This window comes from Glycine max, chromosome 6, assembly GCF_000004515.6.
Source record: "Glycine max cultivar Williams 82 chromosome 6, Glycine_max_v4.0, whole genome shotgun sequence".
In the NCBI taxonomy this organism is placed as follows: domain Eukaryota; kingdom Viridiplantae; phylum Streptophyta; class Magnoliopsida; order Fabales; family Fabaceae; genus Glycine; species Glycine max.
The window spans coordinates 46,068,395-46,080,994 of NC_038242.2; the positions used below are offsets into that span (position 1 = coordinate 46,068,395).

Sequence of the window (12,600 nt, forward strand, 5' to 3'; positions counted from 1 at the left end):
ATTTTATTATTATCCTATAAGTACATTAGGAATGTCATCCTATAAGGACCACAAGGGTATTTAATTAAAACTGATAAAAAAAGATAAAGAGAGCAAAGAGTGTTAAGTAGGTGTTAATTATTGTGTGAGTAGTAGTAGCAACACATGTACTCTAACTCACTTTTTTACACGTTTACAAACTACAAAGAAAACATGAAACACGATTTGCATAATTGAAGTCTTTAAGCTGTTGGATAAGATGAATCCAATGCAATTCCACATATACCGTGCTTAGCAGCTATACCTCGATGCATCCTTATGTATCCTTTCTCACCCCATTGTGTGCCCCATGAATTCTTCACTATCCAATAGTCAGTTCCATTTTCTGTGCCATAACCAACTGCAGTAACACCATGGTCTAGATCAGTTCCACATTCTCCATTGTAAATTCCACTGGAGTAAAACATGAATGTCGCATTAGTTGCATGGATGGAAACTGACACAGGTTGGTTGGCCACAGCTTTCTGGAGTGCTTCCTCACTATAGGAAGGAACTATCTCATACCCCTTAATCTGAGCCACTGGGGAGGCTGCTATGGTTGTGTTACAAGTTCCATCAACTCCCTTGTAGGGGTAGTTAGTCTCACTAGTGATTCCACCATTTTTAACAATGAATTCAAACCCATGTTCCATGAAACCTCCTTTACATCCATGATCCACACTATCACAATCCACTAACTCTTGCTCTGAAAGGGACACTAGGTTTCCTGTTCTTATTTGGTGGATACCCTCAGTTGCAGCTATAGTTGAAAATGCCCAGCAACTCCCTATAATTTTTCAAACAAAACTAACTGATTAACCCATATATCTTTTCAAATTGAGGCACATGCAAAATAATAACAGTAAAGCTTAAATGTGGTTTTATTCATTGAAAATTTGGATTTTTTTTTTTTAAATATATAACTATATGATCCTAGTAATAATTTCATATATTTGAAAAGTGAGAATTAATAGTGTGCTTAAATTTGATACATAGTGAGAAATAATTAATTATGCTTTCTTGGTAAATCTAGTAAATAATGATTTCTATTTTTTCATGACCATGGTTTTTTAGGGTATAATTGATTTTTTTTGTGTATCCAAACAAAATGTAAAACGAGATGAAGGAAATAATGAAGAAGATGGAGCATAATGAAGTACTTATATGGTGTTATTTGTCTTACCACATTGACCTTGGTATTTGATTGGAGTAACAGCTCCTTTTGCCCTCCAGTCTATAGCTTCAGGAATATCGGTCACGTTTTCATACTTAAATCCATTTAACTTAAATGTTGTTGTTCTAAACTCGTAGGTCCTCTTCAATCCATTACGTGAATCCTTGAATTCCTCAAGTGTGAGATCAGCAAGGTGATTAACGCCAAGCTTGTAAGGTTTGTTGCCAGCAGCATTGAATGATTCAATGAACTCCACATTGTCCTTGAATATCTGGAAACGTTTTTCCTTCTCTGCAGCATCCTTATACATTTTTCCATATTCTGCCATCCAATTTTCATGTCTTTCTCGTAAGGATGTTTGATGCAGCTTGCGGGGCATCACTTGGGAAATCCCAACTGCAAGGAAAAGGAATAGGGCTAACATGTGTTGCTTTTGGCCAGTGAAAGCCATTTCTTAATTATCAGCAATGATCAGTTTTGTAAGAAAAGGCTTAGTTGGTATATTGTGTTAAAGAGAGAAATGTGAATTGGTATGCATTGAAATGAATGAATCTGGAGGTTTATATAGAGATCATAGACCTTATGTTATGGAATCATTAACGTGAATAATTATGCTTGGTTGCTTAATTTCTGATTAATTCCTTGCCTTGTAAAATTTGCATTTGATTTAGACATTTGTTAATTTGCTGTTGTTTTAGAAGCCAGATATTGGTTTGTTCATTGTTATTGTAGCATTATTGCATATCAGGTTGGATACAAGGCAGTTCTTGAAATCATCCAAGCCAACTGGCAACTACAACAAAACAAAAAAAGACTAATAGTAATGTTTTGCATTAATGCATTTTGACTTTTGAGATTACTTTTTGTCCTTTCATTGCCGTAATTTCACACCTTCCCCTGGGTCAAACCGTCTTACTTTTCGATGTTAAATGCACAAGAAAAATTTATTTTAGTGGTAAGAATGCAATGTATGATTATAATAAGCATACGACATTACCACCTCTATATGTCATATATATAATGTCTTTGTATATTGATGTCAACAACAATATTTGTACTATTAGACAACTAGTAATGCCTGTATATATGTTCATTGAAATACCATTATTCCAACTCAGGTTGGAGACAAGCCAGTCCTTGAAATCATCCAAACCTACAACAAACAAAAAAGACTAATAAAAGTGTGTTGCATTTTGACTTTTGATCGGTCAATTTTTATCCTTTCATTGCCGTTCCCACCTTCACCTTGGTCAAAGCGTCTGACTTTTCGATGTTAAATATGCACAAGAAAAAGTTGTGTGAAGAATGAAATATATGGTTATAATTAGCATGCATGCTCCTTTGTCTTTGTATTTTGATGTTAACAACAATATTTGTATGTTCATATGTCAGATTATGTTATTAGGATCTTATCTTTTAAGTATATGTTTTTTTATCAAGAAAAATTGAATTCATTAACTTACTCAAAAGATCCCAGGTCAGATTTAGTTAGATCAACAAGAAGTTGTTTCATTTTAGAAATAACAATTTATAAGGATAATTTTAAAACTTTAAAAAAAAAAAACTAAGCAACACTATTTTTTAAAACACGTTTTTCAACTTTTTATTAAATACTAAAACTTATAAACATCTCATTCTCTATTTAATAGAGTTTATATGATATTAATCCTAATAACTAAAAATACATTAAAAATTATATATTTGTTTTTATTTATTGTTAGGTTGAATTTTGTCATTTTTTATCTCTTTATTGTAATTATAAAATGTTAGTTTACAACTAAGGTGTTCAATTCAAGAGTCTTCTTAGTGTAAGAAAATATATGGGATGTATTTTGAGGACAAGTTCTAGGTTGTTCTTTAGGTTGCCCCAACCTGATCCAATATCATTATATTTCTAATCAATTATAAACTTTTTCATAAATAAATCTTTTAATTAATTCTTTTTTTATTTTATATTCCTTTTATATTAAATCATACATGATATTTAAGACTTAAATATTTATTTTTGTCTATAAATATGTCACTTTTTTTTTTTTTTTTTCTTTTAGTCCATTTTTTTCATTTTTTGTTTGTGTGAGTTCCTTTTTTTTTAATTTTGGTCTCTATAAATTTTTTTTTCACTTTTAGTTTCTGTAAGTTTCTTTTTTTAATTCTTGTAAGCTTTTTATTTTTATTTTTAGTCCATATAATGTCACTATAAACATGACACTACTACTGTTTACTATGCATCGATGGAATGGTTTTTTTTTTACAATGATAGGGCATTGATGATGGCATTTTTTGCTCACATGGTGCACAATGATGTCATTGCTAACAAGTTTTGTAACTATGAGCGATGATAGAGACTACAAATAAAAAAACATAAGTTTAAAGGAAATAAGACTTAAAAAATAAAAATAAAAATAAAAATAAAAAGATTAACTTATAATGACAAATTTCATATTTAAGCCTTCCAAATTTGACATGATATTCTAACTTAATTTTTTTTTGGTGTGCACTAATTAGGTAAAAGAATCTTATAATTTTAAAAACAGTATATGGTTAGAAATTAAACCCATGACTATATTCTTAAAAACTCAATTATCTATCAATTATCTTAGATTTTGTCAATTCTAACTTAATTTCTTCCATTATCAATCCTTGAAGGCTATGTATCAAGTGTTGTTAAACTCAGCACTCGGTTTAATTCATAGTTGATATTTATGAAATCAAATCAAATCACAATTATTTAATTTATTTATATTATAATATTTATTAGTTACATATAATGATATATAATATTTATTATTTATTTAAATATTTTATTTCTTTATTCTGATAATAAATGTTGCAATGATCAAACCAACTAGTAATATATTTATCAATACATTAAATAACCAAAATTAAATCATACTAAATTGCAAATACTCTTTAAGTAAATATAAACACTTAAAAAAGATACGAGAAGATAACATATAAAAAAGAAAATGATTGATAGGATTGAATTGATTGATAAAGTGATTGGAGAATAAGTAAAATAATAAATAAATAAATAATAGAATGTAGAGTGTTAAGTGGATATTGTTATTGTGTGAGGAGTGATAACACACTTTCAAACTATAAAGCAAACATGAAACACAATTTGCATAATTGAACTATTTAAGTCGTTGGATAAGATGAATCCATGGCAATTCCACACAAACCATGCTTGGCAGTTATACCTGGCTGCATCCTTATGAATCCTTTCTCACCCCAACCTGTGCCCCATGAATTCTTCACTATCCAATAGTCAGTTTCATTAGTTGTTCCATAACCAACTGCAGTAACGCCATGGTCTAGGTCAATTCCACATTCTCCCATGTAAATCCCACCAGCATAAAACATGGAATGCCCATTATTTGCATCAATGGAAACTGACACAGGTTGGTGCCACAGCTTTCTGGAGTGCCTCCTCACTATAGGAAGGAACTGTCTCATACCCCTTAATTTGAGCCACTGTGGAAGCTGCTATGGTTGTGTTACAAGTCCCATTAACTCCCTTGTAGGGGTAGTTAGCCTCAGTGGTGATTCCACCATTTTTAATAATGAATTCAAACCCATCTTCCATATAACCCCCTTCACAACCTTGGTCTTCACCTTTTGTGTCACAAGACACTAGCTCTTGCTCTGAGAGGGAGACCAGGTTTCCTGTAGTTATTTGGTGGATGCCCTCAGTTGCTGCCACGGTTGAAAATGCCCAGCAGCTCCCTAGTTTTTCAAACAAAATTAGCATGAACATGATCCAAATCGTTTCAATATATACAATGACTATGAATTTTAATTGTATTTTTTAATTTTCTACACGTGTCTTCTATATCAGAGATAATCTTGTTCCAAAATACATTAAAAAAACTTTATGTGAACACCTCTCAGTGAGTATTTGAATATTATTGTGAATAATTAACCTTTTTTCTAGACTCAACTTTCATTTGTAATTTGAATTACTTAAATTATCATCCTTACAAATATATTTTTTAAAATTAATCTTTCTCTAAAGAATATTTGTTTATAGCTTAAAAGTTATAAAGTTAAAGTATTTTTAGTCCCAAGACTATACGAATTAAATAATAAAATCATTTTATCTATTGTTTAAGATAATGCATACATCTTATATAAGGAAATGATTAATTATATATAGAATGAATTAAGTATAAATAATTCTCGATAAACTTTGATAAAATTACGCATAACTTTATATTTTTTTCTACTCTAACCCATTAAGTTTGAAAACATTACATTAATATCTCTTTTAAGTCTTACATTGACATCTTCTATCAAAAAGATAAATGTAATGATTAAGAAAACAAAAAATATTTGTATAATTACACAAATCTCAAGAGGTGTTGATGTAGTTTACTTTTTATTATTCTAATTTTTTTTATATGAATCTTATATGTATCACTAAGATATGTTTATTCCATAAATGTATTGTGGCAGTAAATACATAATAAAAAGGAGTAATTAATATATTGTAAGTTGATAAATTAATAAATAAAAATATTAAGGTGACAAATTAAATAATTCGAGATTCAGAAATATTTCAAAAGACACACATAATTAATCCGAGGAAAGCCAGTAATGATAATGTGATGGAGCACAAAAAAGTACTTATATGATCTTCTTGATCTTACCACATTGACCTTGGTCTTTGATTGGAGTAACAGCTCCTTTTTCCCTCCAGTCTATAGCTTCAGGAATATCAGTCACGTTTTCATACTTAAATGGTGTTATGCTAAACTCATGGGTCTTCTTGAGTCCAAAACGGAAATCCTTGAATTCTTCAAGTGTAAGGTCAGCAAAGAGATTAACGCCAAGCTTGTAAGGTTTGTTGCCTGCAGCATTGAAAGATTCAATGAACTCCACATTTTCCTTGAATATCTCTTAGCAGTATAACAGCTTTCGATAAGAAGTTAGTTATGAAGGATTTAGTTAGTTGGTTGGGTTAGTTAGCTTTTCGATTATAACAGAATTCATGTTGCAGATGTATATAAGCTTCCATCATTAATGAATAAAGAGCATGAGCTGTAGCTGATCATTTTACTCGTTGTTGTAAACTTCCCTCGTATGCTATCTTATTTCATTAATATGGTATCAGAGCTCTTCTAACGAAGAGTTCTGCTGCGCATACGTTCCTTCTTCTTTTCTCAATCATCCACCATGAACGAAGCTTCAATCAATAACACAGAGAGTTTCCTATATCTCCATCCAAGCGAGAACCCAGCCATAGCTCTTGTTTCTCCAGTCTTAGACTCAACTAATTACCATTCATGGAGCAGATCCATGGTCACTGCGCTGAGTGCCAAGAACAAGGTGGAATTCATAGACGGAAGCGCGCCTGAACCACTGAAGATAGATAGAACCTATGGAGCTTGGCGCCGGTGCAACAATATGGTCGTATCGTGGATAGTTCACTCGGTGGCCACCTCCATACGGCAAAGTATACTTTGGATGGACAAAGCTGAGGAAATTTGGCGAGATTTGAAGTCAAGGTATTCGCAAGGAGATTTTCTGCGAATCTCCGATCTTCAGCAAGAGGCATCGACGATGAAACAAGGTTCACTTTCAGTCACGGAGTACTTCACTCGTCTACATGTGATCTGGGACGAGATCGAGAATTTCAGACCTGATTCAATCTGCTCATGCAACATCAGGTGCTCCTGCATTGCTTTCACCATCATCGCGCAACGCAAGCTCGAAGATAGAGCCATGCAATTCCTACGAGGTTTGAATGAACAATACGCTAACATTCGTTCTCACGTGCTTCTCATGGATCCCTTACCTGCCATATCCAAAATATTTTCTTATGTAGCTCAGCAAGAAAGACAATTGTTGGGCAACGCAGGACCAAATATCAACTTTGAACCCAAAGACATCTCCATCAACGCGGCGAAGACCATTTGCGATTTCTGTGGGCGCATTGGTCATGTAGAGAGTGTTTGTTATAAGAAGCATGGGGTGCCTGCAAGTTATGGTGGGAGAAACAAGAATAACAATGGAAGAAAAACGTGTACCCACTGCAGCAAGATAGGACACACAGTAGATGTTTGTTATCGGAAACATGGATACCCGCCAGGATACAAACCCTACGATGGAAGAACCACCGTGAACAACGTGGTGGCAGTAGAAAGCAAAGCCACAGATGATCAGGCTCAGCAACACGAGTCACAAAAGGTTGTTCGCTTCTCACCTGAGCAGTACAAAGGCATTACTTGCCTTAATCCAGCAGCCGCCGGCAGGAAACACGGCACCCAACCAGTCCAAACAGGTTGCATCAATCTCTTCGTGCACTGTTAATACACCACTAAACCCAGGTAAGCCATCTTTTACCCATGCACATCACACCTCCTGGATTCTAGATTCATGAGCAACGGACCACGTCACTTGCTCTTTGCATAATTTTCATTCCTATACACAAATCAACCCGATCAAGGTAAAGCTTCCGAATGGTCATCACGTTCATGCTACTCACTCAGGAACTGTGCAACTTTCACCCAACTTAACCTTACATGATGTGCTTTACATACCCACTTTCACATTCAATCTTATCTCGATATCAAAACTTGTCTCTTCCACTAATTGCGAATTAATCTTTTCTTCCACATCGTGTGTGTTGCAGGAAACGAACAATCATATGTAGATTGGTATAGTTGAAGCAAAGCATGGTCTCTACCACCTGATACCAAACCAAATACCCACCAAAGCCATATATTTCGCCATCACTCATCCTCGATGCAACATCATCCCCATAGACCTATGGCATTTTAGAATGGGACACCCATCAGCTGAAAGACTACAATGTATGAAAAACTATTATCCTCTTTTGTGAAATGATAAAAATTTTGTCTGCAACACATGTCATTATGCAAAGCACAAGAAAATGCCATTTTCTTCTAGCAACTCGCATGCATCTCATCCTTTTGATCTGCTGCACATGGACATATGGGGTCCATGTTCAAAGCTATCCATGCATGGTCACAAATATTTTCTAACAATTGTTGACAGTTACTCGCGATTCACATGGATACACCTCATGAAATCTAAAGCCGAAACATGACATATTATCATAAACTTCATTGCTTTCATTGAAACACAGTATAATGGCAAAGTTAAAATCATAAGAAGCGATAACGGGGTAGAGTTCTTCATGCATGATTATTATGCATCAAAAGGGATCGTACACCAAACCACGTGTGTCGAAACCCCAGAACAAAATGGCATCGTGGAACGCAAGCACCAACACTTGCTCAACGTTACACGAGCACTCTTGTTTCAGGCGAGTTTACCACCTATTTTTTGGTGTTATGCTTTGCCACACGCTGCATATTTAATTAATTGTATCCCTACACCATTCTTACATGGCATTTCACCTTACGAAAAGCTGCATAAACATCCATGTGACATCTCTAATCTTCGTGTTTTCGGATGCTTGTGTTATATCAATACACTCAAAGCAAATCGGCAAAAATTTGATTCCAGGGCACACCCATGCATTTTCATTGGTTTTAAAATGCATACAAAAGGTTATCTTGTGTATGATTTGCATTCTCATGATGTTGCAGTATCTAGAAATGTTACATTTTACGAAAATCACTTTCCATACTAGCCTGAAACTCAACATTCAAACCCAGATAACTCATCCCCATCTCCGGGACCCTTTTCTGGCAAAGAGCTTAACCTACCAGTAGAGAGTCACCCATCACAACCTATAATACCAATGCATTCATGTGATGAACATTCAAACAAACAAGCTCCTTCACACCTTAGGCGTTCAACACGATCAAGACATTCCCCGACATACCTTCAAGATTATCACAGAGACCTTGCTTCATCTACACCGAAAGCTTCAACGATTGTTCGTTATCCTCTAAGCTCAATGCTTTCGTACTCACGTCTCTCAACTGCACATAGGAACTTCGTGATGACCATCTCATCAGCCACGGAACCCTCGTCATATGTCGAAGCTTCTCGCCATGATTGCTGGATTAAGGCAATGAAGGTCGAGTTACAAGCTCTGCAGTCGAACAACACTTGGAGACTCACACTCCTTCCTCCTCACAAGACAGCTATTGGATGCAGATGGATATATAAGATTAAATACCGGGCTGATGGTTCCATAGAAAGATACAAAGCGTGCTTGGTTGCTAAGGGTTACACCCAAATGGAGGGGTTAGACTATCTCGATACATTCTCTCCGGTGGTGAAGCTCACCACTGTTTGTGTTCTTCTTGCATTGGCTGCGCTCAACCGATGGCACTTGCGACAATTGGATGTCAACAATGCGTTCCTCCATGGGGAGCTTGAAGAAGAAGTGTATATGCAAGTTCCTCCAGGCCTTTCGGTTGAGAACCCGAAACTCATCTGTCGTCTTCAGCGATCTCTCTATGGGCTTAAGCAAGCCAGCCGACAATGGTTCACAAAACTATCTAGCTTCTTAACCTCTCATGGATTTCAGCAATCTAACTCAGATCACTCTCTTTTCTTATGACTCACTGGATCTATCACTACCATACTCTTGGTATATGTAGATGATATCATCCTCACAGGGAACAACATACCAGAAATACAGGCTATCACCACCCTCCTGGACCAAGAATTCAAAATAAAAGACCTTGGTGACTTGAAGTTCTTTCTCGGGCTCGAGATTGCACGCACCACTGATGGAATTCATCTATGTCAACGAAAATACACCTTAGATATTTTATCTGACTCAGGTATGCTAGGTTGCAAACCACACTCGACGCCAATGGACTATTCCATGAAGTTACAAATGAATTCAGGCAACCCTCTTTCAGACAAATCTTCATCCTCGTATCGAAGATTAATAGGAAAACTCATATACCTCACCAACACTCGCCCTGATATTGCATACGAAGTACAACAACTCAGCCAGTATATGTCTGCTCCTACCACCATTCATCTTCAGGTTGCTTTTCGCATATTGTGATACCTCAAGGGTACACCAGGATCTGGGCTCTTCTTCGCAGCAACAGGAACTCCCCAACTTTGAGCTTTCAGTGACTCGGATTGGGCGGGGTGCAAAGATTCCCGAAAATCCACTACGGGGTTCCTTGTCTATCTAGGCTCTTCACTTATTTCGTGGCAGTCAAAGAAGCAATCCACCGTCTCCCGTAGCTCCTCCGAGGCTGAGTATCGAGCTCTCGCATCCACTACCTGTGAGCTGCAATGGCTGACATATCTTCTTCAGGATATTCGTTCAACATTCATTCAGCCAGCTACTTTGTATTGTGACAACCAGTCTGCAATTCAAATAGCAACAAATCCCGTCTTTCATGAACGCACCAAACACATTGAGATAGATTGTCATATTGTCCGTCACAAAGTTACCTCGGGTCTCATAAAACTCCTTCCAGTCTCATCCTCCCTGCAACTCGCGGATATATTCACCAAAGCATTGACACCAGCTATCTTTCAGCACCTTTGTAACAAGCTGGGAATGATGAACATCCATTCCCAGCTTGAGGGGGGCTCTTAGCAATATAACAGCTTTCGATAAGAAGTTAGTTATGAAGGATTTAGTTAGTTGGTTAGGTTAGTTAGCTTTTCGGTTATAACAGAATTCATGTTGCAGATGTATATAAGCTTCCATCATTAATGAATAAAGAGCATGAGCTGTAGCTGATCATTTTACTCGTTGTTGTAAACTTCCCTCATATGCTATCTTATTTCATTAATAATATCTTGAAACGTTTCCTTCTCTGCTGCATCCTTATACAATTTTCCATATTCTGCCATCCAATTTTCATGTTCTTCTCTCAAGGATATTTTATGAAGTTTGCGGGACATTACTTGGGAAATCTCAATTAAAAGGAGAAGGAATAGGGCTAAGTTTTGCTGTATTTTGCTGGTGAAAGCCATTTCTTATCAACAAAAGGTTAGTGAGTTTTGGAAGAGAAGGCTTGGTGAGATTGTTTTATATTGAGAAGAGAAATTTAAATTGCATGCATTAATTGTATGGAATGAATCTGGTGATTTATATAGAGATCATAGACTTTATGTGATCGATGGAATTTTTAATCTGAATATTTTTACTTGGTTGCTTTCTGATTGAGTTCCCTGCCTTGGCAAATTACATTTGTTTGTTGTTAGTTGTTACTTTAGATGCCACGTATTGTACTATTAGACTACTTGTAATGCCTGTTTTGGTATAATGGGTATTGGTTAATGTGTTCATTGTAATACCATTAATGCATCTCACAATGCAGTCCTTGAAATCATCCAAACCAACTATAAAAAGAAAGACTATATAAATAATAATAAAATGTTGCATTTTGATTTTTGAGATGCAACTTTTTGTCCTTTCATATGCATTATCTTTCCCACCTTCACCTTCGTCAAAGAATCTCACTTTTCGATGTTAAATGAACAAGAAAAATGTTATTGCTGATCAGTATGCTATACAATTAAGATTATAATAAGCATGCCACCGGCCTAACACATATGTCTTTGTATCTTGATGTCAACAACAATCTTTGTAAATTCATGTCAACAATAACCTGGAGTTATTCAATATACATAGTCAATGTTTAATTGATGAAATATTCTATACACAATAGTCAATATAATGTTAATAATTGCACGTTTAAATTTCCAAGAATTTTAATTTATTATATAAGGAAGATTCATATTGGCTATATATGCATTTTTAGCTTGTGTGTTACACGGAATATATATTTTTATGCAATTAAATTTTATAATTATAATTATAATTATACATGTTAATATAATTACAATTATATATACCCACTATTCTTCCAACTAGTTAAAAATATTTTTAACACCTATTTGGTCGATGTATAGCTGTAAAATGTTTTTTCTGTAGTATTTTTTCTCAACCAATTAATTATATATGCAATTGCTTATCCAAAACAAAACGAAAAATATTCATTAAAGTCTCCAATTATCGGTGGTAATTAAACGCTGTTACCTCTGGTCGTATTTTATTTTATTTTTTTGCACGTGATAGTCTATTTTACTACGGCAGTTGTGATGTATAAATAGATATTTACTTAGTTCATTATTTCTAACGTTCTGAATAATTAATCAGGTAACTTTTTATATTTGTAATATTACTCCATATTTTGGATTTGTATGTTATTTTAAGTGATATTTTTTTTTACTTAATTGTAAATTTTATCATCAAATTTTTATTATTTTATAAATTTTACCACTTAAATTTTACTTTTGTGAATTTTATCATTAACTTTTATAATTTTATAAATTTTATCACTAAATTTTTTTTTTCACGAATTTTACTATCCAACTTTGAACATTTTATAAATTTTACCATCCCATTTTTTTACTTTTGAGCATGTTATCATCACCTAGGTAACAAAACGATGTAAAAATGACTTTTGTGCATTTTACTATCA

General features: G+C 34.6%; 1 protein-coding gene and 1 pseudogene across 1 annotated transcript; both read right to left on the reverse strand.

The window, feature by feature from the left end:
* Positions 1 to 221: 221 nt before the first annotated feature.
* Positions 222 to 1,643, reverse strand: LOC102664130 (zingipain-2). Its single transcript, XM_006582203.1, has 2 exons — positions 1,202 to 1,643; positions 222 to 805 (listed from the first exon to the last, which is right to left on the reverse strand). The coding sequence occupies exons 1-2, from the start codon at positions 1,641 to 1,643 to the stop codon at positions 222 to 224; spliced, it is 1,026 nt and encodes a 341-aa protein (XP_006582266.1).
* Positions 1,644 to 4,330: 2,687 nt separating this feature from the next.
* On the reverse strand, positions 4,331 to 11,086 carry LOC102664617 (zingipain-2-like; annotated as a pseudogene).
* Positions 11,087 to 12,600: the final 1,514 nt, after the last annotated feature.